The 26,861-nt window shown below is 42.7% G+C and overlaps 1 protein-coding gene across 7 annotated transcripts in view; it reads right to left on the reverse strand.

Moving 5' to 3' along the window:
• shep (alan shepard) overlaps positions 1 to 18,530 on the reverse strand; it is a 161,291-nt gene extending 142,761 nt beyond the window's left edge. For 2 of the 7 annotated variants that reach the window (XM_033383864.1, XM_033383863.1), the window contains exons 1-2: positions 18,114 to 18,528; positions 15,699 to 15,959 (exon numbers count right to left, since the gene is read on the reverse strand). In XM_033383864.1, coding sequence (XP_033239755.1) covers positions 15,699 to 15,887 — 189 coding nt within the window. In that variant the 5' untranslated portion in view covers positions 15,888 to 15,959; positions 18,114 to 18,528. Of the gene's footprint in view, positions 1 to 15,698; positions 15,960 to 18,113 lie in introns of all 7 variants that reach the window. The other 5 variants (XM_033383866.1, XM_033383865.1, XM_033383867.1 and 2 more) reach the window with 4 other exon arrangements.
• Between the last annotated feature and the right edge of the window lie 8,331 nt (positions 18,531 to 26,861).

Below are 26,861 nucleotides of genomic sequence, written 5' to 3' on the forward strand. Positions count from 1 at the left end.
TTGGAAATGTAAGTATCTTAGAAATGAGTTGTGTGACAGTCGAAAGAGACACGATACCACTGAGATTATGGATCTACTTATGGAATATCCGAAAAAGAATTTTTCAAAGGGGAAATATAATCTCAAAAATGAAACAGAACAAGGAAATAACAGATCACAGAGCATTAAGCAAAGAGAAAAGAAAAGAAATAGAAGACACACGTGGCTCGACATCACGATACCCGAAATAAATTCAAGTATTTTCTATGAAAATCGGCAGAAAGACTTCATTAACAGAAATCTACCATCCACAGATATGTATTTCGACAATCCACTGATATTTTTACAAAAATACAACCACATAAAAATGTACTCGAAATACAAATGAAAGCCCCGACATAAAGAACATAAACCACGCTTTCCATTAAAAGATAAACTCAAAGCATGACATTCGCCCCTCCCCCCCTCCGAAACCCACAACTAAATCAGGATTAAGAACCCACAGATTGTTCCACATTTCTCACCCTTTTTCATGGGCTGCCCTCCCCGCTCCACGCCCCCCACATTGCAAATCAAGAAGAGAATATGATGGGGAGTGGAGTGGAATGGAATGAAGAGAACTACTATATCATATCTCATACAAAGAACAATCTTTTGGTAATGCAATGCAGCAATAAGAGCAACCAAAAGGGGGAGCATTAATGAGGAGTCCATGAGCAATGCTCTCTCCAAAAAGAGAGGGTCACCGCCAACCTTCTTCCCTCCCAATCTTCAAGCCCCTAATCTTGCAATTCCCTTTTCCCCTTTCTTCAAGTAGTAAACGATTTATGCGGAGCACGTTTCATGTGCGAGTCGTCAGTGGAAAGCAAACAAACAAAAATAGCATGAAAATATTCAGCAGAACGAAAGAAAGAATGAAAAAGAGGTACAGCTGTGCTCGGTTCGGTTGTGGTGCTGCCCAACACTAAACACAGACAGTGTTGTTCAATTCCAGCAGCAATAAGAGCAAACTTCCGTTTACCCCGATATAACAACAGCAACAGGAAGGGGAATGCGACTGCGACTGCCAACGCGAACGCGAAATAGTATGAAACGCAACAAAGGGAAGCACTTAGCGGTTTACGCATTGGCGGTGCAGATTGGGGTTTAACAGAAGCCCCAAACTACAGATGTGAGATGCCAGATAGAATAGAGGAGACCAGAGGAGTGGATGCCATGTGTGTGTGGGTGTGGGTGTGCGTGTGCGAGGGAGAGGAAGTATAGCAACCACTAACTGTGGTTACGGTTGCACGACGACTTATCCATTCCCATTCCCATTTCCCCCTCCCGCCTAGGTAGATTGCGGGGCAACCAGTGGCAGAGTGGGGAGAGGGGGCAGCCACAGGGGAGCGTGGAGTGGAGCTCCTGGACAAGGAGCCTCTGGATTATGCAGCTTTTGCGCACACACGTGTGCCGAACGTGACAATTTTCGGACAAAGCTAATGATGCGAGCGGGCTAGCAATTTGTATGGAAGGAAGGCAGACAGGACGACTCAGGAGGAGGAGAAGGAGAAGGAGGAGCCTGTAGAGGAAAGACACAGCTAGGACACTTGGGCAGGCAGGCAGGCGGGCAGGCAGGCAGGAAGGAAGCGTTAAGGATAGGTCGGAATCGCAGTAATAAGAGTGGGCGCCTCACTGAAGCTTAGCCAAAGTTTAGGAAGCCTTAAATACCCTCCAAAGAGATACGTTGAAAACGGAAGTTTTAGTCCTGCTTATCCAGGGGAAATTCTCTAGGGAATACCAGTATAAAGAATCTTTAAGATGAGCTAAAAGCAAGCGCATTCCTTTGGCAAAGTTTGGGTTTCGCCAATGAAGAATCGTTCTTTTATTCTTCTACTTTGGACCATTGAAACCCATCCAACACTTTAGTAGGGCATACAATCTTCCATGGCTTGAACTACAACATTTTGTTGACTTTCTAAAGACATTATAATGGGATTACACATCATTACACCCACCTACTGTGCGTACAAACACATATCTCTGGCATCTATGGACATGGGAGATCATCAACCAATCAGACATGACAGAAAAGGGGGGGGAAACAGATGGGAATCCAGCAGGAGAGAGGCGTACAGAAACAGGCAGGCGTCAGGGGCTAAGAATAAGGAAGATGCCAGAGGAAAGTCCTGGACGAAAATCCGTGAAAAGAGCACAAGGAAAACTCTGAGAAATCAGGGAACAAAAAGGAAGAGCAAACTAGTGAAAAATCATAAAGAAAATCATAGAAAAATCATTAAAAAAAAAACAAACTCATAGAAAAATCATTAAAACAAAGAAAGGCGACAGGCACATATTTGTCCCCAAATGTCAAAGTTCATGGCTCACAAAGAAAAGACCAGAAGACGGAAACTTTTTAATAAAAACATTGATTGAAAACAAGGCATCAAACAGGGGGGGGGGGGGGGGGGGGGACGGGGAAAAGCGAACCCAAGAACATAAAATGAGGAATCTTTTTGACAGGAAAACAAAAAAACAAAAACAGCACAGAACAAAACAGAAATTACAATGATTATGAAATCGGATGGAGAAAAAGATGGTGAGGCGGCAGCGGAGCAAGGGCCAAGTGGCATGGGGCATGGGGCATGGGGCATGGGGCAAGGGCCAAGGGCGTGGCAGACCTGGGCAAAAAGCGGAGCGTGTAATAAATTAATGAAAAGTTGATGAAGCCAAAGGCCAGCCCCGCGTCAAAAGCGTCGTCAGAAGGAAACAAAAAAACAAAAAAAAAACCCATGAAAATACGGAAAATATTTTCTCTCTCATCAAACAATTTTTGGAAAAAAAAAAAGGGAAGGGTACGAGGAGGAGGAGGGGGACATAGAGAGAGGGTCAAAAAGAGAGTGCGAAACTTTTTTCATTAACAAAACAAAATCTGGAACAGAACAGACAAATTCAGAGGCGACAAAAGTTGATGATAAAAATGCCCACTAAAGTCCATCTCTGTGGACTTTTTGATACCCTTTTTTGGGTAGCAAAGGAGAGACATAGAAGGGGAGTAAGAAATAAGAGGTGAAAGGTAAAAGGGATGAAGGGAATCCATTACAAAATATGAATATTTTTTATTTGGTGACCAACTTTAGGCACTATTTAATGATCCTTTTCTTCCATCCCTTTTCCACTAATTTTAAAAGGTTTTGCAGGCTTAAATTTAAAAAAATGAGGATACTTTTTAGTCGTTTTTATTTGTATTTTTTTGTACTTTTTAAATGATTATTTGATGATTTTCCAGCAAAGAGAAGTGATAAAAGGAGGAGGAATATAGAGGGACAGAGACAGAGAGAGAGTGTGGCAGAAAGAGAGGGCAAGAGAGAAAGATGGATGCGTGCTGGCGTTGCCCGAGCGATGGCCCAAGTGTTGAAAGTTGTTTTAATGTTAATGACATTTCATTACAGCACCACACACACACACACACACACCCATCCAGGGGGGGGGGGGGGAGGGAGGAGGAGTAGCTGTTGACAAATTGCTCAACATATTTTATGCCACATGCCCCACGCCACTAATAAAGGAAGGGAAAAGGGCAGAGGCAGGGGCACGGACTGGACACTCGGTTTCATTTTGGAGGCAAATTAAATAAATAAATAAAGCATCAAGCATACGCACTGTGGTGCCCGGCTACCCAGTAGATAAATCTCGTACCCACCCTTCCCCCTCTCTCTCTCTCTCTCCCCCCTCTCGCTCTGTGTCTCCACAATGGCTATACATTTCTCTAGAGAGCAGCAGCCACTTCAACGTCTCGCAGTGCGCTGTGCGCTGTGTTCTGTGCTGTGCCTCTTCATGTGCTATTTTTACAAATTTTAGGTTAAAATACTTTAGCCAAGTGGCTGCTGGCAGCCAGGCCAAGTCGTGTGGCAGGCTCTAAGGCATGTGTCATAGGACACACACACAAACATTCAGAGAGGGAGGGGGAGAGAAAGAAAGGACCAAGGAGGCTGGCAGGCATCACCATCTATGAGGCGTTGTAGCGTAACGAATCTCAAAAGGCTGCTGCTGCTGCTGCTGCTGCTGGCTGTCGCTGCTGCGTCTTGATGCCAAAAATAAAGCAAGACAAGAAAATGAAAACGTGGCAAAAGCCAAAAGAAGAATTCACACGAATGCGAATGCGTACCCTGGGAAATCTATTTAAGACTTCAAATTTTCGACTTGCAAAAAAGAAAACCTTTTCGAAATGCCACCGAAATTTCTATGCCGCCATCTGGCAACGCCACGGCCCACATGGCAGCCCACTTTTTAAAGTTTCCCAAAATCAAATTGTGTGGAAAATCTGAGTTTTATTTTTTTGCATACCAAATGAGATGCTGATCTCTCTCTCTCTCTCTCTCTTGAATCTTTTTTTTGGTAATTTTTATTGATGTGGAAATATGTGCGATTAGCAGTAGGCGTCCCGCGCCTTCCCCCCGCCCCTCCCCCCTGGAAAAAAGGGAAAACTTTTTACACCCAAAAAACTAAAAAGTGAAAAACGTTATGGAACTGGCCGGGGAGGGCGGGAGGGTGGGGGTTAAGGGGAAGCGACGCCATATTGGATAACATAAAATGGCGTTTATGATGGGCAAAGTTTTCATCATTTGCAATTTGCTTTTGACCCTCTTCCAGCCAACTCCTGAGACCCTTCCCCCCCCTCGTTTTGGGTTGAGTTTTCCAGCAAATTTAACATGGAACATTTTTTGGTTTCGGCTTGGAGATTTCTTTTTTTTGCACGCCCTTCGTTTTGTTTTCAAACTGTTTTAAATAAATGATTTTTAGCGCAGAAAACTTTGCGCGAATGTATCCGTATCCGTAGCCGTATCTTTGGATATACCGTATATATATTTATCTATGGATGGATCTATGGTTTGATGCCCGTTTCGCACAGATTAATGCCATTGACTGAACATTTCATTAATTTGGTAAAACAACAAAAAATGTGGAAAAAAGTCTCGTGTTCTCGTCCACATACGATGGGCGGGGGGAGGGGGGGCACTAGAGGAAAGCCAGGAGCAGAGGAAAAAAGAGTTGTACGAATAATTCCATGAAAATGGCATTTCATTCAATTCAATTTCATGGCTCTGTAATTATTTTGTACAAAATGTTTTTGGGTCTCGCAACGTGCCACACACACACACACGTACACACACAAGCAACAGCACAACGTGCCACACAACGCTACAACTAATCAAGTCGTGGGTGAAGCAAAGCTCTCTCCAGCTTTCTGTGTTGCGGGGCAAAGGGAGTGGAGTTTTAAATGTCAAAGTTGAATATGCTTTTGGGCAGGAAAAACTCACAGTTTTCAGTGTGTGTTTGTGTGGGTGAAAAATACATGTATTCCTCCGCCGTAGACCCTGTCCCCTTGGGCCTAACCATTTGCATTGCATATCTGATTGACGGCCACATGGAAATCGTACAAGTTTCCCTCATTTTGTTGATTCATTTATTTCGAATGATAATTCACAAACGATTCGTAAATTTTATTCAATCAATTTGTGAAAATTTGCTTTTGAAGGTCTTAGCCTTTTACCTTAATTGATAAATTTTGGGATTTTGTTAAGGTCCTTTGACACAAGTTGCACAACAGATGGAAATTCTCAGTAGCTAAAAGGCTTGTCCTGGCGTATCTTCCAGGAACTTCTTTGAGAGAAATTCCATGGAATTTTCCTTTAGAGAGTCCTGGGAGTGATCCAAAGAAAGACTCCTCCAAATAGAAGAGAGAAGAAGTGCCCCACTTGACCTCTTGCCACCGTTTTTTTGGGGGTGGGGTGGGGGAGGCAGGGCGAGGAGGCAGGGCTAAGGGACAGGGAATGTATGTCACTTGCTAATTAGCTGCCACTTCACTGCCGCTGCCGCTGCCACTGCCGCTGCCGCTGCCACGCGCATATATAGAAAATAATAATGCATATGCATAGGCGCCACGCCGCCACCACATGTCACGCATATGCCGCATGCAACGTGCTATAACCGACCCACTCAAAGGTCCTTGAAAGCAGTGCAACAGTCGCGCCAACCAGCAACAACAGCAGCACCCAAGTGGGCGTGGCATACATTCCCTCTCTCTGTGTGTGTGTGTGCGTGTGAGCGTGCCCCCAAAAAGATCGCATTAGCCAGATATGTACATGATCCTTTAAATATGGAATACATTAAGGGATACATTTTTCATTTTTCACGATTTGCATCAAAACAAAACGGATTTCCACCTATGAAACGTGGGATATCCTATGGCATACAGAACCGAGAAGCGCTGCTGCATGACACTAGAAATAGCTCTAGATAAACCCTTTCAGCGGCGGCTTCTTGGCAACAGAAAACCCTCTCCAAAGAACGTTTGTTCCATGGCTCTAGTCGCCATAAAGCAGCTCTCAAATTAAGGAAGATTCTTAAGCTTGGAATATATCTACCATGTCTATGTTTTTAGATCTTCTCCCCTTAAATTCCCTTAAAGTTCTATATTTTCCAAAAGACTTTATTCAAAAAATACCTTGGACTTTTTCTATAAATAGTTACAAATATTTTTCAAAAGAAAGTGCGGTGGAACTTTTTGGTAGAGAATTCCGAATAACAAAAGGGGAGATTTTCCATGCAATTTTCTATACATTTTGTAAAATTTCTTAATAGATTTCTACGACGTTTTCCTTGTGCAACAAACACATGTACTTCTCGAGCTATCTTTGAAATGAAACCCATCCCAGGATAGCTAGAAATCCCCATGAATAGTACTCTCCGAAACGCATAGAATACTTTTCAGAGCATCCTCCATGGCAATTATTTTTGGGGAAAAACCGAAGCCAAGGAATTCCCATAATTTTAAGCCCCAGGATTCTTGGTTTTTTTGTTTGCAGGATTTGGGTTTTTTTTTCGTTTTTTTTGTTTCTTATTTCTTGTATGCTGTCTGCAGGGCAGTTTGCCAATTCATTTTCACTTCGAGTAAAATTAATTAGAAATCAACAAAATGAGCAAAGGGCGGACTGGGCAGAGAGAGCGGACGCGGCTCAGACAGTGCCTTACATAAATCTTCGGACGCCTGAGCCCTACAAAAACGAAAAAAAAGAAGAAGGAAAACCCCGAAGGAAAAGCAGTACAAGAAAGCACCAGAAAAAATAAACAAAAATAATATAAGAGGAAAAAAAAAACGACAAAAAAACATTTTTCACTCTTGGCAAATGGACAATACCACCCCCTACCCCAAACCACACCCCCTAACCCCCCCTAAATAACAATGAAAATGAATGAATAATATGAAAAGATTTTTCAGTTGCATTTTTTCCCATTGGGGTTTTGGGTTTCCCCTCTCTCTCTCTCTCTCTCTCTCTCTCTCTCTCTCTCTGTATTTCCGCGATTTTCACTGCTTTTCATTGTAATTGAAAACATTTTTTTTTTTTTTTTTGTGTTGGTCGGAAAATGGCTTTTCTTTTGGAGTAACCCTCGTTGTCCACCTCCCCCCTCCCCCTCTTCGGCGGGCCGGGCTAATAATGATTATTATTTCTGATTTATTTGCGGTCATTCTCTGGCTTGATTTTTTGTTGTAATTATTGGAGGGAAAATGTGCTGGTTTAGGCGGTTTTTACAGCACCTCCCGCCCCGCCCATTTTTGTGTGTGTGTGTGTAATGGAATTTCCCCTGTGCTTTGGCCACACAATGAGTGTCATTATCATTCCATTCAGTCCTTCAGTCCGTCCGTTCGTCCGCTTGTCCGCTCGTCCGTTCATCCATCTGGCAGTCAGTCTTTCCCTTCCTCCAGCAGTCACTCATTTAGTCAAATATTTGTATAATTTGTCTTTATTGTCATTCCAACATTAGGCACATTTGTTGCCGTCGATTATCATGGGTACTCTTTAAGTGGACAAACAGCTGACGCAGCCGCAGCCGCAGCCGCAGCCGGAGCCGGAGCACCCTCCCCCTCCACCACATTTTCCGCCTGTTATTTTTCTTAGAGCCACTTCTGTGAGGGTGCGTGCCCCTCCCCGCTCCTGTAATTTGTTCTACAAGCTGAGAAATTGTATGTAAATTGGCTTTATTTTCGGGAGGCACTCACTCATGAATGGGGCTACTCGTAAATAGGGGGGAATGGATGGTGGCATAGACATTATATGGGGGGGAAAATTAAATGAAAGCAAAGGCTAAACAGAAAGCCGGAACAAAGGTTCGCTTTATGGGAATAATATCAATAGAAATTTTCATTAAATCGCCACAAAATTTGTTTTAATTTTTATTAGACTATAAACCCCTTTTAAGACTTATTTATCATAATATATAGAACCCATAAAAGGGCCTTTTCCTAATGACATTCTCAACAAAATGAAGGGAAATTTTCTTGGAATTTTAATAAAGCTTAAAACTGTACACAAAATTTCTCAAAGTTTTTGAAAGGGAAGGAAATTTATTCTCTTAATAACTAAATATAAAATACTAAAAAATAAAAAAAAACTAATATAAAAATAACTAAATATTTGTCAGAATTTTTTGCTAGACTTATATGGATATTCAAGATTCCTTAAGGTATGATATTATTTGGTAATATTTTTCTTAAGATACACATAAAATTCCCTCCAAATTTCGCCATAAAAATATTATATTAAAAATGTATCCATAATAATACACAAAAGTATGCAAACAATAACCTGTGTTTGTGCTCCAATCTGGCTATTTTTTCTAATAATCAAAGAAATTCCCTCTAAAATGTGGAAGAAAAAGTTAATGTAAAAAAATTGGAAATTTTACTTTGAAACATAGTCAAAAAAATGCCTCCAATAAACAAAATCTATGGGAAAACCTCGTGCCAAATGCAATCGACAAGTAACCCTATTCCTCAAATGAGTAAAACCTCCTTCAGAGTGTAATTCTGTCGAAATACATGAAAATACACCTCTGAAGCTCGTATTAAACCAAAAGAAAATCATTTCATTTCCCAAAAACCCCTTAAATTCTCTTAAACCTAGGAGCTTAATCGCAAAGCCTCATCTATTGGAAAATCTTCTTCCAAACAGCCATCATCTACGATTAAAATCACCTCTCAAACGCCTTCCTCAACGAAGTAGAACTTTTTCCTCAAACGAGTAAAACCTCCTGCGCGAAACTCCGCCTCAAAACCCATAAAGAAAGATACATAAATATATATATTTTTGTGAATCCAAAAGCGTGAACAGGGCGAATAATAAATGATAATGAGAAACCGCCCAGGACCTGCAGGATAATCATCCAGAAATCTACGAAAATTGAGGGAGGACCAGCTGTAAAGGACTCCCATTTAATGGCAGGACGAGAACTCTGCCTACCCTCGTAATTATTTTAATATTTAATAAGGTAAATCAAAAGAAATAGCACAAACAAGAGACACAGGGATACAGGGACAGAGGGATAGCTATGCAAATGTCCTTCTGGAGAAGGAACTGAAACTGGAACAGGAACAGGACTCACCAGGGGCACAGGTATCACACAGTAGACACAGGGATGCCCACCAACAGCAGCAGTCGGCAGACCGTAGGCACCGTTCAGGCACAGCTGATGATGATCCGTTTTAAATATCTTCGTTGGCGGCGGTTGGGCAATCAGCGACGAGGAGGCGCTCGAGCACGTGTACAGCGTCGTGGTGGTGCCGGTGCCTTGATTACTTATCGCTGGAGTCTTGGATCCTGCTCCTGCTCCTGCTCCCGCTCCCGCTGCTGTCTTGCCTTTCGATGTGGCTTGGGCTTTGGCTTTGGCTTTGGCTGTCGCTGTGGCTATGGCGTCTTCTTGGACTTGTGCTGTCGGTGGCGGCGGTGGTGGTGGTGGCGACAACGACGACGACGACGGTGGTGGCGGTGGTGGTGGCGGTTGATTCAAAAAGCGTTGCTGCTGTCCTGCTGTTGTCGTGACTCCTGTTGTGTTGTCGCTGCTGACCGAGGCTTTAGCCTGAGAATTAATGGGGGATGTGTTCCTGTTTGTTCCTGTTGCTGGTGCTGTTGCCGCCGCTGCTGCTGCTACTGCTGCTGCTGCTGCTGCTGTTGTGGCGCCTCCTACTGTTGCTATTGCTGCTGCTGTTGCTGCTGCTCCCGCTGCTGTTGCTATTGCTGTGGTTGCTTCTTGCTTTTGACCAACTGTTGCCACCGATTGCTGGCTTGCAGTTGTTGCCTCTGCCGCTCCTTGTTGCTCCTGCTGTGGCTGTTGCTGTTGCTGTTGCTGCTGCTGCTGCCGTTGCTGTTGCTCTTCAGGGCCAAAATTTGTTAGCTGCAATGTGGCTGGTGTCGGCAATGGTGAGGTTTTTCTCTTGATTGACGCAATTTTAATGGCTATTGAGGGGCGAGGCGTTGAATTTTCTTTCCTTTTGCTTTCCCTTTATTTTCGATGACGACGACGACTGTCTGCCTTTTCCTTTGCTTCTTCTTCTATGGGTTTTATTTATTGTTTATTTTTAAAACATTTACTCTAGGTATTTTTTCTGTACGGGATTGGGTTTACCAACACTAAACACTTACTAACACTGAATGTTGGAATATTACTTGTAGCAGTTACTGTTAAAGCACACACAAAAAAATGACACAATATTTAAGCTAAGCTTTTTTCTTATTTTTGTTCCTTATTTTGTTTCACTAATTTTGGTATTTTTTGGTATCTAGTTTATCTTTGTATTTTTTTTTTTTTTGTATTTCACTCAAAATTTAAGCTAGTATTGTTTTAGTATTGTATGGTATTTTTGGTATTTTCAATATTTTTTAAGTCTTTTTAAGCTAATGTCTCAAATTTAATTTGGTTTTTTTTTCAAGAATTTGTATTGTCTTTATTTAGCGCTTAGGTTTTTTTTAAGATTTCTTTTAAAAATAATACTGTTTTTCTTTCACTTTTAAGTTTCTTTTTCTAGTTTTTTTTTGGTAGAGTTTTTAACTCCTAATTTTTGTTTGTTTTTAGTTTAGGAATTTCTTTCTTGTGACAATTGTTGCATTTGGAGACCTACTTTGAGTAGTATTTTTTGTTGTTTATTTGATGGTTTCTTTGAGCATTATCTTTCTGCAATCTTTAGTGTTTATTTTGAAGTATATTTTGTAAATAATACTGAAATTTCACTGGCAATTCTTCTTGCGAGTAAATATATATGTATAGGATTTATTTTTGTTTTCCTTATATCATGGACAGAATGTGAACTGATTCGTAGATTACGTATACGCACAATAAATCGGGGGAAATCTCTATATAATTATATAGTATAACTTTATATCTTTCTTCTTTCACACACAAAAAAAAAATGGCGACGGCTCACTCTGTGGCTGTCTGGCTGGCTGGCTGGCTGGCGACTCCTCTGTCTAGACTGTGGATTTTTCGATGATTTATTTTGGTTTTGGGTTTTGGATTTTTGGATTTTTTTGGTTTATTTGGGGCTCTGGGATTTCGATTGCGATTGCGATTTCGATTCCGATTTGGCTTTTGCTTGAAGACTCTTCCGGCTTGGGCTGTTCTCTGGTCGGCGGCGGCTGTGGCTCTTCTCTGGTGTCGTGGTGCTTTCCGTCGCTTTTTGGTTTGGTGCACAAAATGAGGAAAAGGCGGTGTTTACAACTTAACTTGACAATCGTCGAATGGATTCTGAATTTCTCATTGAGTAAGGTTGGACCCTCTAGCAGAGCAGGATGTGGCAGGCGTTCGGTTTTGCGTTCGGGCTGCCATTTCTGCTTCGTTCGTGCCCGTTGCATGCTCCACACACCCACACACACCCACACAAACACACACACACACACACATACACACGGAGGCCGGCAAAATGCCATTTCGTGTGTGCAGAATCCACAAGCCGACGCAGGCGCACAGCCAAAAGGGCGGCATTCAGCGGCTGCATTGGAGAGCGGCATGGCCTGCCCCTACCCTACCCCAAAAATAATCCGAATCGGAATCCGAAAGGCACACGAACACCGGACTTCCGATTCACGATTCACGATTCACGATACACGACTCCCTGCTCCGATTGCCGATACCCCCCGATTCCCAATTGAAATGCATCTCAGCCTACGACAAGTGTATGCGGTCGCAATTACCTTAACAACTTTCTGGCGTCCTGGCGCTCTGGCGCTCTGGCGTCCTGGCGTCCTGGCGTCCTGGCCCATCCGTTTTCATCCGTAATTGTCAACATTGAATTTAATCACAAATTACTACGTGACCAGAGTCCCCTCTATACATATATATGCATACATATATATATATATCTTGCATCCCCTTAAAATACTGCAACTTTTTAAGGCAAATACTAACGAAAGTTTTTCAAGTTTTGAAACATTTTTTGGGCCTGAAACTCAAATGGAAACTCGATGAGAAAAACACTCGAAAATAGGGAAAAGAAGAGATAAGAAGGTATTCAGGTAAATTCAAAGAAAAAGGTAGAAGAAAGGAAGTCAAAAAAATAGAAATAATATTTATATTTTTACCAACATTTTGAGGATTATTTCTATTGAAAAAAGGAAGAAAAATTGTACCGTAAAAGCGTATTGCCTGTGATATATGGTAACAGATCAAGTTAGAGGTGGGATGATAAATGTTTAGTTTCAGGTATGAAAGAAATATACAAAATATGGATAAAGGAGTGGGAGATTTTGATAGAAAGTTAGGAGCAAGATTCTGAGTTATACGTTTTATAGAGAGATCTAACAGGAGGCCGGAAACCAAAGTTGGTTACTCTAGCGTTAATAGTCTCTGAGATTAGTGGATGCCTCAGATTTTCGTCCTTTGGGGGGGGCGGAAGGGGGTGTGGCGAAATTTTGACACAAAATGGTCAAGGTCCGATATCACAGAAGTGTGGATACCAAATTTCGTTGCTCTAGCTTTATGGGTTCTGAGATCCTTGAACTCATATTTTGCAATGGGCACAACCGACCATGAAACCTTTGTGTTAGAGAGAGACAGGGCGAGAAAAAATTAAATTGTTTTCGTGATGCTGGCTATAATAATAATACGATCCAATTCAGATTCTGCAGTCTAAAAGATATGGTCATTCTCTACGTTTCTGCGTTTTTGGTTTTCTCGTATCGTCGAAATTGTGGATGCCACAGATTTTCGCCCTTTGTGGGGGCGGAAGTGGGCGGGGCAAAGTTTTGAAATATTTTTGTAGCAGTGACATATCACAGAAGTCTGGATCCAAAACATGGTTACTCTAGCTCTTATAGTCTTTGAGCATTAGGCGCTGAAGGGGACGGACAGACGGACAGACAGACAGGGCTCAATCGACTCGGCTATTGATGCTGATCAAGAATATATATACTTTATGGGGTCGGAAACGATTCCTTCTGGACGTTACACACATCCACTTTCACCACTAATCTAATATACCCCAATACTCATTTTGAGTATCGGGTATAAAAACTCAAGCGCTTGTCTACGGTCCAATTTCGTACATCTCATTCACGCAATTCCGACATGCTCACACGCACATTTTCGTTATCTTGTTGGATTTTTCCGCCTATTCTTTCTGCTCTACTCTTTCGCATTTAGAATTTACGGGGGGATTATGATGGAATTAATAGAAAGAATATAATGGAAGATGGAGATTACTGTAACTATAGGTGGCATATAGAACTATCCACTCTTCGACCACAATACATATAAACTACAGACTTATAAAGTTAGAGAAAAAACAAGTATAGAATAGATGGAATGGCTAATGGAAATAATATATTATAAAGCATAAAGCAGAAGAATAACGATATGGATATAGCATGAATATATGTAAGTATTTATGGCAGATACTCCCAAAACAACTCTACTACTTTCTCTCGCACTAAACGCCTCACAAACTTAGCTACTTCTCCAGCAAAAACTCTTTCCAAAAGCTCAACAAAATACAATCCCCTCCATTGCAACGCGAGGGGAGAGCCCATAGCTCTTTTGCTTTCCGTTCGGGGGGAACCCCACCATACAATGCAAAATCTTTCGTCCATTACCATACAAAAAAAAAGAACGGCACACAAAATGTGGACTAAAGTAATTTTAAATATATCTTCCCTTAAACTCCATAAACTTTAGCAAACTTCAGCGCGTTTCCTCTTTCATTTATTTTTTCTGGCGCTGTAGAATGGAAAATGGGAAATATAATTTTCATTCCAGGCACAATAACTGTACGGCGCTGACTAAGCGCGGCGACTGTTTACAATTTTCTAGCTGGGGTTTTTCCTTCTTTTCTTCTATTTTTTCCCTCAAATTTTTCCTCGTTTTTTGTTTTTTTTTTTTTTATTTTTTTTTTTGATGTGGTCTGAATGTTGAATGTTGGCTGCTGCTGGGGAGATGTTCGTTGGCTGTGTGAGAGCTGAAAGCTGTTTAAATGAAAGAACCTCCACGGTCCATGCAGCGCCTGTTGGCCATTAGAAGGATGCTGGCCAAAATAGATGCTCTCGGCCTACAAAAGGGGAGCCAGCCCCCCATTTCACATCCATCCAATGCACCTGGTGCTCATCCCTTTCCCCCTGCATTGTGCAGTAACAGCTTTGAATAGTTTATTATATGGAATACATATATAAAGAGCAAAACGGGACTCTATATACGATATTTAGACTAAAGGATACCTCCAAAATCTTAGCAGAAAATCTGGTCCCAAAAAAGGTCCCAAAAAGAAAGCAGATTCTAGGTTGTGTTACTTCTTGGGTTTTTGGGTTTTCTTTATAGATCACGGCCTTCCTACCAACTGTTTTCATCGCTCCCAAATGTCCTCCCGAAAAATCCTGCCTACCTCTGTTCAATATGGGCTCTTGGGTACATATAGATCTTTCCTTCTAGCCGTTACATAGATCCCCAGTAAAACAATATATCCTTTCATATCGGATATTCCTCGTCTTGATACGCAGCTAAAACAGAATTCGTAGGGCTGTAGATATGTAGGGAGAGAAGTGGCAGAGCGACTACTTACGAAAATGTTGCCTTTGTGTGATTTCCATTTTATGTTTTTTTTTTTTTTTTTTTGGTTGGGTTTTTTGAAAGCAAATGCATAAATTATGATGGAAATATCACAATGCAGTCCATCCACAGCACAACACACAAAAACAGGATGTAATTCCATTGAAATTAGCAAAGGAAAATGGTCTTTCTTTTGGGTTTCCAAACCACCCCCCCTACTCGTGTGTGAAGAATGATTTATCCAGGTATAATGTGGGGCGGGCCTCTCTACCTCACTCTCTCTCTCTCTCTCTCTTTCTGTTTGGGGATTAGGGGCAACTGCAACTGTCAGCAAATTGATGGCGGGAATGGTTGGAAAGAAATCCATATCATTGCCAGGGCATAGCCGCATCAGCGGGAGCAATTTTCCACTCAAATGCCTTCTCATCTCTCCTGCTCTCCGATGGATTGGATGTCTGCGTATGACACATGTCGATTGCACTGCAGAGTGGCGCCTCCTACTGGTACTGCACGCCTTCTATGCGGTGGTGCCCGAGGTCGGGGGGCGGAGGGGCGGAGGGGCGGAGGGGGAGGACATCAGGAATCATCGACCAGGAATGAAGGAGAAGAGTGAAGGCCCCGTGTCTGAGTGTGATTTGAATGAACGATTGACTGAACGAGCGAATGTTTGGTGTGTCTGTGTGTGAGTGAGTTGTTTGATTGCTTGATTGATGCATGGCGCCCATTGATTGATGGCGACTGATTGGTTGAATGCCACCGAGGCAATGGATTTCAAAAGCTTGAAAGCTACGGAAAGCTTTCCACAGTATTTTTCTACCCATAAATTATCATATTAATCTAATTATCAATTTTGTATATATTTTTTGACTTACATTCGAATAATTCTGTGATCGTGGCATCTGTGGCGGCAATTGCTGGGAATTCAAGGGGCCTCCACCTCTCATATGACCCCCACCGCCTCCGCCTCCTCCACCCTGCTGTGGGTGGGATCCTCCTCCTCCTCCTCCCATTTGCTGTTGCTGCTGCTGGTGCGGCGGTCCAGGGCTATAGCGGGGATGCATTGCCAGTTCTTTGATCTTTCACTTCTGTTCCTATATATTCGTTAAATACAATTTCGATAATCGCACTAGCGACTGCAGAGAGAAGACAGAAAACAGAAAAACGGATGATTAAAAAGAGGGGTTTCATAAAACTGTACTTTTGTGCAATTTTCTTGGATTATACAATAGCTTGAAAGCGTAATTAGCGGAGATTTGCATACAATTAGGTAATTAGAATGCTTTAAAGCATCTGATGACAGACATCTTCTAGAAGTTTTCCAGCACTAATTGGGTTTTAGCCTTGTCTTTCTTTGTGTACCCAACTCTTCTGCTCAACCCTTTTCCAGTAGACGAAAGTAAAACTAGTCTATTTTGAAACAATCTCGCTATCGTCTTCGACCTCACATTCGAATGTCCTGCACTTTTTACTGCACTTTTAGCCAATCTACTGCTTCCAACTGCAGCTCGGCAACACTGTCCCCCACTACGCACACCACTGCACTTCTGCACCATCAATTCACTTGCTCTCTCTCTCTCTCTCTCTCTCTCACTCTCACGTGTTGTTTGCTCTTCTCCCACCCTCTCTCTCGCTCTGTCTCTCTCTCGTTCATTAGCTTCTTCTCTTAGTGGAACTTCCAGATCGTCTAATTTGTAATTAATATTACACTTGGGTGCTGTGCCCCGTGCCCCGTGCCGTGTGCCCGTCTATGAAACGGCAACTTTGTTGATTTCTCAGTGCCGCTTTATGCGGCATCGAGTTATTTTAGCACTGTGTGGCACCTCCAAGCCCCCCGCTTCACTGGCATTAGTGCATCCCGCGGGGCAGTTGCAACATTTGCATAAAACTTAAAAATAGCACACAGCCAGCCGTAGTTTTTATTTTTACGGGGCCAGACACCACTCACACACAAGCACCACTCATATGCAGTCTCACTCACACACACACACACACACACATAAACAACTTGAACGGGTGAACGAGAGGCGGGGGAGAGTGAGTGAGACGGACAAACAATTTATATTGAAGCAAATTCTGGCACAAATTTATTCTATTGCAAATTGTTATTTGTTTTCGGACAATTATTGTTCTATTTTTTCGTTTGACTTGCACTTTTTAGGCTTACAATTTAGCCTTAAACTTTTTATAGTTTTTTGTTGTTGCTCAATGATTATTTGTATTGCTTATTTTTTTGGAATACAAAACTGCAGTAGTACGCCAAAAGGACAATGACAGCAGCAAAAGCAAATGGGGGAGGGAGGCGGAGACGGGCAGAGAGAGAGAGCGCGATACACTTGACAGCTGCTGCAGCTGACTGGTGAGAGCGCTAGAGAGGACAGAGAGAGAGAGCACGCACCCGGCAAACACAACGACAACAAGTGAGCAAAACGAAATATTATTTGTGCACATTTGATAAGACTTCAATAATTAAATACATATTTCCCTTATTTAACAGTTGTTCCTTTTTTTAAACTCTGATTAAAATAATAAGCCACTTGAAGCTGCTGTTCATTCTATTTTTTTCACTCCCAATTGAGAGCATAACACCGTTTCTTTTTTGCTTATTGCAATACCCTTGCCTTGCAGCGAGTATTATGTGTTTGGCAGGAGTTTGACAAAACGAAGGAAAAAGCGCTTTCAAAACATTTTGGTCTATATATTCCAAATAAGAAGAATATCTGAAACGATACATTCATAAATAAGGCAGCAAATAGTTCGATTTCGCATCACTGTCTAGCTGACATGGCAACGCAATCTCTGAAAGGGTATCAGCACATCGACATTTAAATCTAACTTTTTCTTGTTTTTATTTGTGTTCCTCTTTGTGGTTTTGGCGCTGCTTTTCTTTTACATTGCATTTGCACCTTTACTTCTGCTGCTGCCGCGCCTGATATATTATCTGCTGCTGCTGCTGCTCATTCATTCTCACTTTCCTATCCCCGCTTTTTCTGGTGCTGCTGCATCTCTTTTGCACTTTGCTTCTGTTCTTCTTTATGTATTTTTATGCAATTTTCTGAATTTTCACACCTACAGCGCCGCGAACGAAACAAATTAGTGTGTTTGCTGCTGCTGCTTTATCGAATATATGTATCGAGTGCAATGACACGACACCAGCAACAACTAAAACATTAACAATTAGCTGGAATATGGGAATCTGTTTAGTTGTGGTAGTAGTTTGTTTTTTTTTGTTACGACAGCAGGCGCTGCGGCGGGGCTTCCAAAGTTTGTTGCTTTTTTCTGCTGCTTACTTTTATTGGAATTTTCAACTCTCGTCAGCTGGTGCTCTGCGGCTCTGTTGCTTCTTGTTGCTGCTAGTTCTTGTTGCACGTTCTGCTTTCAACGTTTATTTGAACATTCACACACACACACACTCATACACTCGACAAACTCACGCGCGCGCACATACAAACAGAGAGACAGCGACGACGAAGACAGAGAGACCCGCACTTTGCACTTCACAGTTATGTAGCTGCTTCCAACTTCTTGATGCTTCGATCGTAATAAATCGCTGCGCCCTAAGCTTTTGTTAGTGTTTTTTTAATGGAAATCGAATTGCGATATTTATGCAAAATAATTACAATGCGAAAATAAGTTTGCGCAGCCCAAAAAACGAAAGAAAGCGCAACCACACACTCACAACCGACGGCGACGGGAATTATATGCGAAGAAGAGGAATGAGAGGAATGGCACAGAGAGAGGCAAACGCAAACGAAGGTATATTTAGCAGAAGGTGAGGCAGTGACAGGTGCAGCTCCTACTATAGTTGCAGTATAAATATTTATTGGCGTATGCGAACGGGGCGTGACAAATAAAAGATGGAATGATCAAGTGGCTAAAAAATACCAATCTAATTAGCGCCTTCTATTAGCACCTTCTATTTTCTATACCTTGAGCAAAGCAAACGAAATTTACTTTGCCAATGGTTATCTCTCTCCCACACATGCTCTCCACTCTCTGGTTCGTTTCGTTTTTGTTGCCGGCAAACAAAGCAGCGAAATTCTCTCCTCTCTGCGCTCTATCGTATCGCTCTAGTGTGTGCTTTTCCCGTTTTTGCTGTTGTTTTTGCCGCTGAAATGGCAACACGGCGCGAATATAAATTTAAATAATTAACTAAATGGAAATGGCACAAAATAGCAGCGCAACTGGGAGAGGCGCAATCTGTGCAAAAACGAACTCTTATCGGTGGCGGAGAGAGAGAGAGAGAGAGAGCGCGAGTGTCGTAGCAGCAGGCTTTTTGTTCAGGTAGCAGCTTTTTTCTGCCTTTCCGACTGCAGGCAGGCTAATCATCTGTTTGAAGCTGATTGATTTAAATGTGCTTTTGCAGAAATAACCGGGAATGCAGAATTATGTACATATGTGAAAAGAGGGAGAAGAGTAGAATGTATTTTTTTGGAGGATGTACATACATACATATGTACATATTGTATGCAAATGAAAGCCAAAAACAAGATTACGTCCATTATTTTGGCAACAACTGTAGGATTCTTATCCACTTCATCCATCTTCCACTTCCAGCTGTAATTGGGGTTGGGTTTGATCCCATTTGGTTCAGTTCATTAAGTAAATATCCCATATACCAAAAGAAAAAGACCAAGCCAAGCAACTTTGTGTTCGTTTTGGAATATTTAAATAAAATTAATATTCTCAACAAGTGCGAGACATAAAAGTGTGACACTCCCACGCAACCACCACCCCACGCATCATCCGACACTCCTTCTCCCCTCCACCCATCCGTATCCTACAGCTTTTGGCACATCGCAAAGGACTATGGGACTAAACAAATGATGCATGATGACGACAACAAAAAGGCAGACAGGGGGAGAGAGGGACAGAGTGACTCCCACACATTGTAAAGCTCCTCCTCCCACATCAGACCCAACCAACACCCATGAAGGCCTCTCCCCATATGAAAACAGTCTGTAAACAACGTTCCGCATGAACCGTACCCATACTCCATTTTGTATATTTGTTGTTTTTTTTTTGCCTACAAAACAATAAATTTGCAATAAGAAAAACAAAATTTGAAGAATGGGCAAAAATGGATGAAGAGGAATCAAGGACAAAACGACAACGAAATGAAATTGGAACGCTGAAAAAAAGGCCAAAAACGAAAGAGAATTCAACAAAACATGCAAGGAATTTAAATTTATCTTAAATATGCAAATTTAATGACACTATCGAGATATGCAAATGATCCCAAAAACAGCAGAAGGGAAGAAGCAACAAAATACAAGAAAAATGGAGCAAGAAATCAAAAAAATGCCAATACATAGAGAGCCACGGACACACGCACCGCCACGCACACGGACGGTCTGCACGGTGGGATGAAAACGCAAGCAAAAAATAACATATTACGGAATGAGTGTGGTGGGAAGGGTATACTGAAGGATGGATAGCTCAAGGGGTGGACAGGAGGGAGAACTGCCAGTGAGAGTGAGAACCGTTACAGCCTCTCTGCGGCCAAAATGACGACACGCGTTGGTATTTTCATTAAGTTTGGCACCATTTTCTTTTCGTTCCCAGTCCTCCTCCTCTTCATCTCTCTCTCTGAACCTCACACATTTGTTGGCTTGAAGCTGAAACAAAAAAAAAGGTAGTTTGATATTGGGAGTCGAGACGCTTGATACCCTTTAGCAATATCATATCAATCTCTTCGTTGCTGGACATTTGTACATGTTTTATATATCTATTATATTATTTTGCTTATCAACTGATTTTCTCTAACCCATCATACCCGCTTTAAGGGTACACACAGAAAAATTCTTGTCGCGCAACAGCAGCAAAAAGGAGCGAATGTAGTGCGACAGGGGGTGAGAGAGAGAGAGAGAGAGAGAGGGGGGGGGGGGGGACTGAAGCCTGCTGGTACGTGACCGTAAGCAATTTGCAGTTAGAGTGGTGGAGGCTGCGGCGGCTGGCATTGGCGTTGGCGTTGGCGTTGGCGCTGCCGCTGAGGCGTTCCTCGCTGCGTAATCGCATAAAGAAAGTGAAATGTAATGTCAGCCGTTTCCATCATCTTTACGCTTGGTGGGGGTCGGTGGGCGGCATGTGACTGCCAGGAATTCAAGCTAGTTAAAAAATGAAGATTCTGGAGAGAGTCAGCCCCACAACTACCATCCTTCTAACGGAATGCATTGTATAGGTCACTGCGTAAGTCGGACCTAACCAACAGAACTGAAAAAAAAAAAACAAAAGCATCAGCAGCAGCAGCAGACCCACAGCAGAACGAGCAGAAGAGGTGGCAGAACCAGCAGAGTGTTGGAGGCGCTTTTGTTGGCGCGTGATCTAAGGATAATTTATGACCCGCCCAAGGACGGTCGGGGCGCCGGGAGGGGAAAGGGCGGAAAGGTTGTCAGGGATGACTTTGAGATAAGGGCCGACGAGGCAAGCTAGAGAATTTAAATTCAATCAAATTGCAGTCGGTAATTGCTCAGCCTTGGGGAACGAGGAATTCCAATTCAAGGGTCTCCTACGACCCCCCAGACCCCCCTCCCGGCCACCAAGAAATACTAAAATGCTGAAAATGAGTGATGCCAAATCAAGATTTAAGGTTAAACCCATCTTAAATGGAGGAATAAATTAAATAGGTTATTTAGGAGTCCATTTGCTTGAAATAAGGAATAATAATGATTAAAGATACCAATTATCTATATAACAAGTATTTTTCTAAAAGAAATGCTTCTAATCATCAAGAAATCTTTGTTACATAAAATCTCACCATCAAGCATTCATTTATGGTAAAATTTGTTCCCAAAATACCCACAAAACACTCCTTTAAATTCCCATTCATATCCCCCGTATCAATGTCTTTTAATGTCATGCCCGTTAATACAATTCCCACACATACCCCCCCACCCCGAAAAAAAGGCGCCGCATCCACCCTCCTCCTACATGCTCACATGTATTATGTCGATAATCCATTTTGCACCCAACACGCAGACATCGAATGTCATTGGCGAAAATTAATTTATATAAAATGACATAGATTTAATATGCGGAATGGAGCAACGATATTGATGTTGCCTTGCCTGTTAGATGACTTCCACAACATGTCGCCCTGCCTGCCCGCCTGCCTGCCTCCCTGCCTGTCCCCAAAAACAACCCAAACCCCCCACATTTACGCGTAATTACCTCAATAAGGAGGGGGCGAGGCGGAACGAAACGAAACGAAACGAGGAAGACAGAATGGAGTGAAGCCAAAATGGCGGCGTCGCCATCATCATCATCGTCGCCAAGACATCGTTAAATTAAATCTATTGTCGACGCATTCAATGTGCATATAAATCATTTATGGTCTTTCAGACACAGTGCAGCAGCGGCAGCAGCAGCGGCAGCAGCAGCGGCAGCAGCAACAGGGTGGGGCATGAGGCTGGGGCCGAAATGTAGACATTACAACAATTTATTATTTAATTATCTATGCCGCAAAATTTTCATTCACAGGCCGCAAGCAAAGACCGAGCCGCACGACCGCCACCCACCGAAAAACCAAACTCAACCGCAGAAAAGACATTAAAGTGCACCACCACCCCCCCACACTGCCCCCACACCCCCGCAACCCCACACAAAATATCTGTGTCCCATCCACCCGGCGGCACCCGGCATCTATCCTCCTCCAAAGAAAATCCAAAGAAAATTCAGACTCTCTCGCTGAGCATTTTCATAAAATTTGATTACAGTGAATGCGTAAAGTTTACGACCAAGTAAAGGGAATTAACTCAAAGTGGCAACACACAGACACCCCCCCACACACACGCGCTCACACATGTGTATCCTGTGGTGTGGTGTGCTGTGGTGTGGGTGTGCTGTGGTGGCAGCTTGTCTTAACTCTATATCAAGGGAATACCCCGGGCCTACCCCCGGAAAAATCCATTAGGCGGAAGATGATTTTTTGGCAGTGTATGTGAATGTGGGTTCGTCTGCCCCGGCAATGATAATAATTATGTTATTAAAGCTGCAAATGTTGATTATGATTATGAATTTCTTGGGGAAATTCTAATAAATTTATATGCCATGCCCCGAAATCGCACACGAAAAAACTTCACTTGAAAATTGCTTAAAGATCGGATAAGATACAAGGAAACTGTTGCTGCAAAAGTTTACTTGCCTTTGATTGATAGCTCCAAGGGGAAAAGTGTGGATGGAAAAGGCGACATTTTATACCCTTAAGAAAGCAGAAGGCAGCAGCACCAGGTCTTTCCCACTTCAAAGGGTATCCAAATATCGGCTCATAGATATTCCCCTCCTTTCGGGTTTTTTCCACAAATTGTTTTTCCACGACCAACTTTATTAGTGGATGAAGCTGCCAGTCAGTCCTGTCCAAACTTGGACAAAATCAAAGCTATTTTGAGTGATTGATTTGGTTTTTGCAGGAGGAGTTTTATCCAGAGATTGGAAAGGGATTCGATTCCCCTTTGAATGTGTCAACTTTGCATAATTGAAACTTCATTAAAATCAATTATTTGAGTTGGAATATACGACTTAGTGGAGTTCACTTGTGGATAAAGAGGAGAAGTATAAGGATAAGGATAACGGATTGCCACAAGACAAAGGAATAAGGTAGGATGGTAAGTAATTCATCTTTAAAGGTCTCGAAATAGAGCTAGAGTATAATAAGTAATATTATCCATTTCCCTAGAAACCCTCACACAAAAATGCTTCAAGTGCTCATCATCTGTAAATTTAAAATTATTTTAATCCCAATTTAAGGCCACTTTAAATCATAAATATTATATGTAAAAAGTTTTGAATCGGTTAAAAATATTTTTAAGTACTTAATGCGACAATTCTCTGGGGGAAATCCGCTTATTGTTTTTTTGTGCATAATTCTGTTTCTGTTCCGTTCCACAATTGAAGCTGTCAAAATGTTGATAACTCTGTTACAGTTTTTGGTTTTGCCACTCTCTCTCGCTCTCTCCCAAAAAGGCTGCCAAAATAAAAATGCTACAAAAAAATGGGAGTAAAATTTGCCACGCAGCAGCAGCAGCAGTGGCAGTGGCAGTGGCAGCAGCGGCAAGCTGTCGCATTTTGACAATCTAATCTACTTTGGTATTAATCCTTTTGGCCACAATGCTGCCTCAGCTCCTTGCCTCCATATTTGCGGTGGGTGTGGGATGGGGGGCTGGGCGGAGTGGGGCGGGGCGGGTTCTATTATCTCTCAAGTCCGAGGCCGCAATGACTTCAAATTGCCGTACAGTCAGCCGGAGAGACACAGGGCAATGGAGACCCCCGCCGCAAATGTTTCAACCAGAGGACCGCAACACCCTCACCCCCCACCCCCACCCCCTCCCCACGCATACCGCATAACCATCCCATTCTATACCCTGCTTTCCAGCGCTAACGAGCTTTAAACCGCGTAAACATCTGTGCGAACAGAAAACAGCTTTCGGAATCGGTAACGTGAAATTCCTTTTATTGTTTGCCCTTTTCAAAAGAGAACTCTTCCATGGGAAAACCCTTTTCTTTCTATATATATGTATGTATAAAAAAAAGGACAAATAATAGCCTGGAAAATGTATTTGTCCTCTGTTTAAGAGGTTTACTTCTTTCTCACAGGGCTTTCAAATTGAATTATCCTAGAACACAGAGAGAGAAAGAGAGAGGGAGGGAGAAAGACTCCGAGTCCTGCGAGTGGCTTGGTTCTGATTTGATTTAAGCTAATTTGATTGAGCATTCGGTTGAGTGGGAATTTCCCTCACATATATTGCACGAGTAGCAGCTAAAGCCGAGTGAAATCCACTATCTATCCCTTCTCCCCGCCGGTAGCCCCCCCCGGCGTATATCCCTAATCGCATTATTAATAAGCATTCATTAGCCAGAAGGCAGAAGGCCATAAATAAAATGCCATCTATTATATACAAACGATTGCATTTGCCCCCACTCCCTTGCGCTCTTCTCTGCGAAAACAATCGCCTGATTTATTAAATTTATCAGCAAAAAAAAGAATATCTCTATATATAGAGATGGTGAATGGGGGGGGGAGGGCGCAGGAGGGAGCAAGTATCCGCATATCCGTATATCTTTTGGCCACTTGAGGGCATATTTAAAAAGGGCAAAAGAGCTGCGTTTATCATGCGCCACAGGACATTGCCCACAGAAAATTCCACCTGGCAGAAGGAGCAAGCAACTCCTGCTTTCTTTCTATATCCTTCTATAACCCCTCACCCTCCCCACCGCCCAGTCCTGTCGCTTCCATTTTGGAGTGTCTCGCTTGGCTGGGCAGCAAATGTTCCATGCCCCGTCCTCAAAAACGCTTCGAATAATGAAAACCAAAAGGAGAAAAAGAAGAAAGCCAAGGCCAAGAAAGTCGTGGGGCGGGCGAAATGGAGAGCTTTAGGCCTCAATGTACTCAATAAATAACGGCAGTTTAAAGTGGGTCTCCAGCCCCCTACGCCCCCCGCCAGGATGAGTCTCATTTGGACCTGTCACTGGCAATTCCCTTCTGGTCCTCCTGTGCAGTCCTCCTCCTGCTGTACTCGTTTTTTTCTCCTTTAGTGTTAAGTATTTTTGACAGGACATTCGTGTAATTCAAGGCTGCCAACGGAGAGCGGGTCTTAACGGGGGTTGTGGGTTGGGGGGGTTCAAACAGGGGGCTCTGGGGTTATTCCCCAGCCAATTTTAGTTGTCGACTTTTGTTGGCCCTGTTAGTGTCTCTGGGTCTCCCATGACAAAGCCCTGTTTGTTGTCCTTTAGTTAGGGAAATTAAAGGGTACCCCAACAGGAGCTGCGAAACAAGAGAAAGGAGTGCAGGGCAAAAGAGACAAGCAGTCGGACGTCGGGATAGTCGGGAGAAGAGAGTGTTAGCCTAAGCCGTTGATTAAACCCTAATTGGTTCGATTAAAGTCTTGGACCCACCCAAGAATGTTCTCTAAATTTCTGTGCATTCGTGTTTCAATTTTCCTCTCTGCTATTGGGAAATCCCCTCCCCCCATAAATACATCAGAAAATGTTGCGAAAATTAATATCCTTCTCAACCACCGCCCCACAATACCCCGCTCTATGTCACACATAAATTCTGAACATTTACAGAACAGATAAAATGCCAAAAATTGCCGCCTGACCCATTTAAAGGACGGCCTGCCCTTCGGTCGTGTGGCATCCACACACCCACACATCCACATGCTGCCACGCCTCCATCTAATTACAAACATTTTGGGGGGGCGGCGGGAGGGTGGCACTGTGTAACGGTAATAAATGGCATGTGTTGACCTTATGCTTATGACCCGAAAATAGATTATAGTGATAACCCAGACAAAAATAAAAAATAAAATCGAGCCAGAATTGTGAATCCCATGGAAGGAATCCTTCTCCAGATACACAGCAACGAAACCTAATTGAAACGAGTACAAAACGAACCCGAAACGAACTCAAAATCGAATCGAAAACGTAGTCCCCTGAAACGAGAATCGAGTTGAGCGGAAGAGCGGAAAATGTGCAACACGCGATGAGCATAAATTGCAATTCCAATTTCCGGTTTCTGTTTCAAATGTCGCACGTTCGAGGGGTCCCAACTTTCCACACACAGACACACACACACACACACAGCCTATGGGAAAGGCCCACTGCCATTGGCATTGCTTCTGGCTTTTCTTCAAATCACCCACACAGCAGCAGCAACAGCAGCAGAACCGTGCAACGTTGCACAAAATTTTGTTGCAATTCATTTAATATATACATTTTTGGCTTTTTTGGGTGGGCTGCTCTTTTGGGGTCTCGTAACGAATGTGCAACATTCTCTTAAGTAGCAAAAGTTTCAATTTGTTTGCAGCAGCGAGGAAATTGCTCATGTTGCTGCTGTTGCTTCTGCTGTTGCTAGTGCGGATGCTGCTGCTGCTGCAATTGTAGTTCATATATATTTAACCGCCTAAATACTGTTTGGCAGTTGATGTTGCCCCTTGCCCCAAACCACGTTACTGATGCTTCTGCTGCTGTTCTGCAGCTCTGCAGTTGTTATCGGCAGCAGCCAAATGGCGGAAAATGCAGCAGCAACATCGCCAGGAGCA

This window comes from Drosophila pseudoobscura, chromosome X (genome assembly GCF_009870125.1).
Source record: "Drosophila pseudoobscura strain MV-25-SWS-2005 chromosome X, UCI_Dpse_MV25, whole genome shotgun sequence".
In the NCBI taxonomy this organism is placed as follows: domain Eukaryota; kingdom Metazoa; phylum Arthropoda; class Insecta; order Diptera; family Drosophilidae; genus Drosophila; species Drosophila pseudoobscura.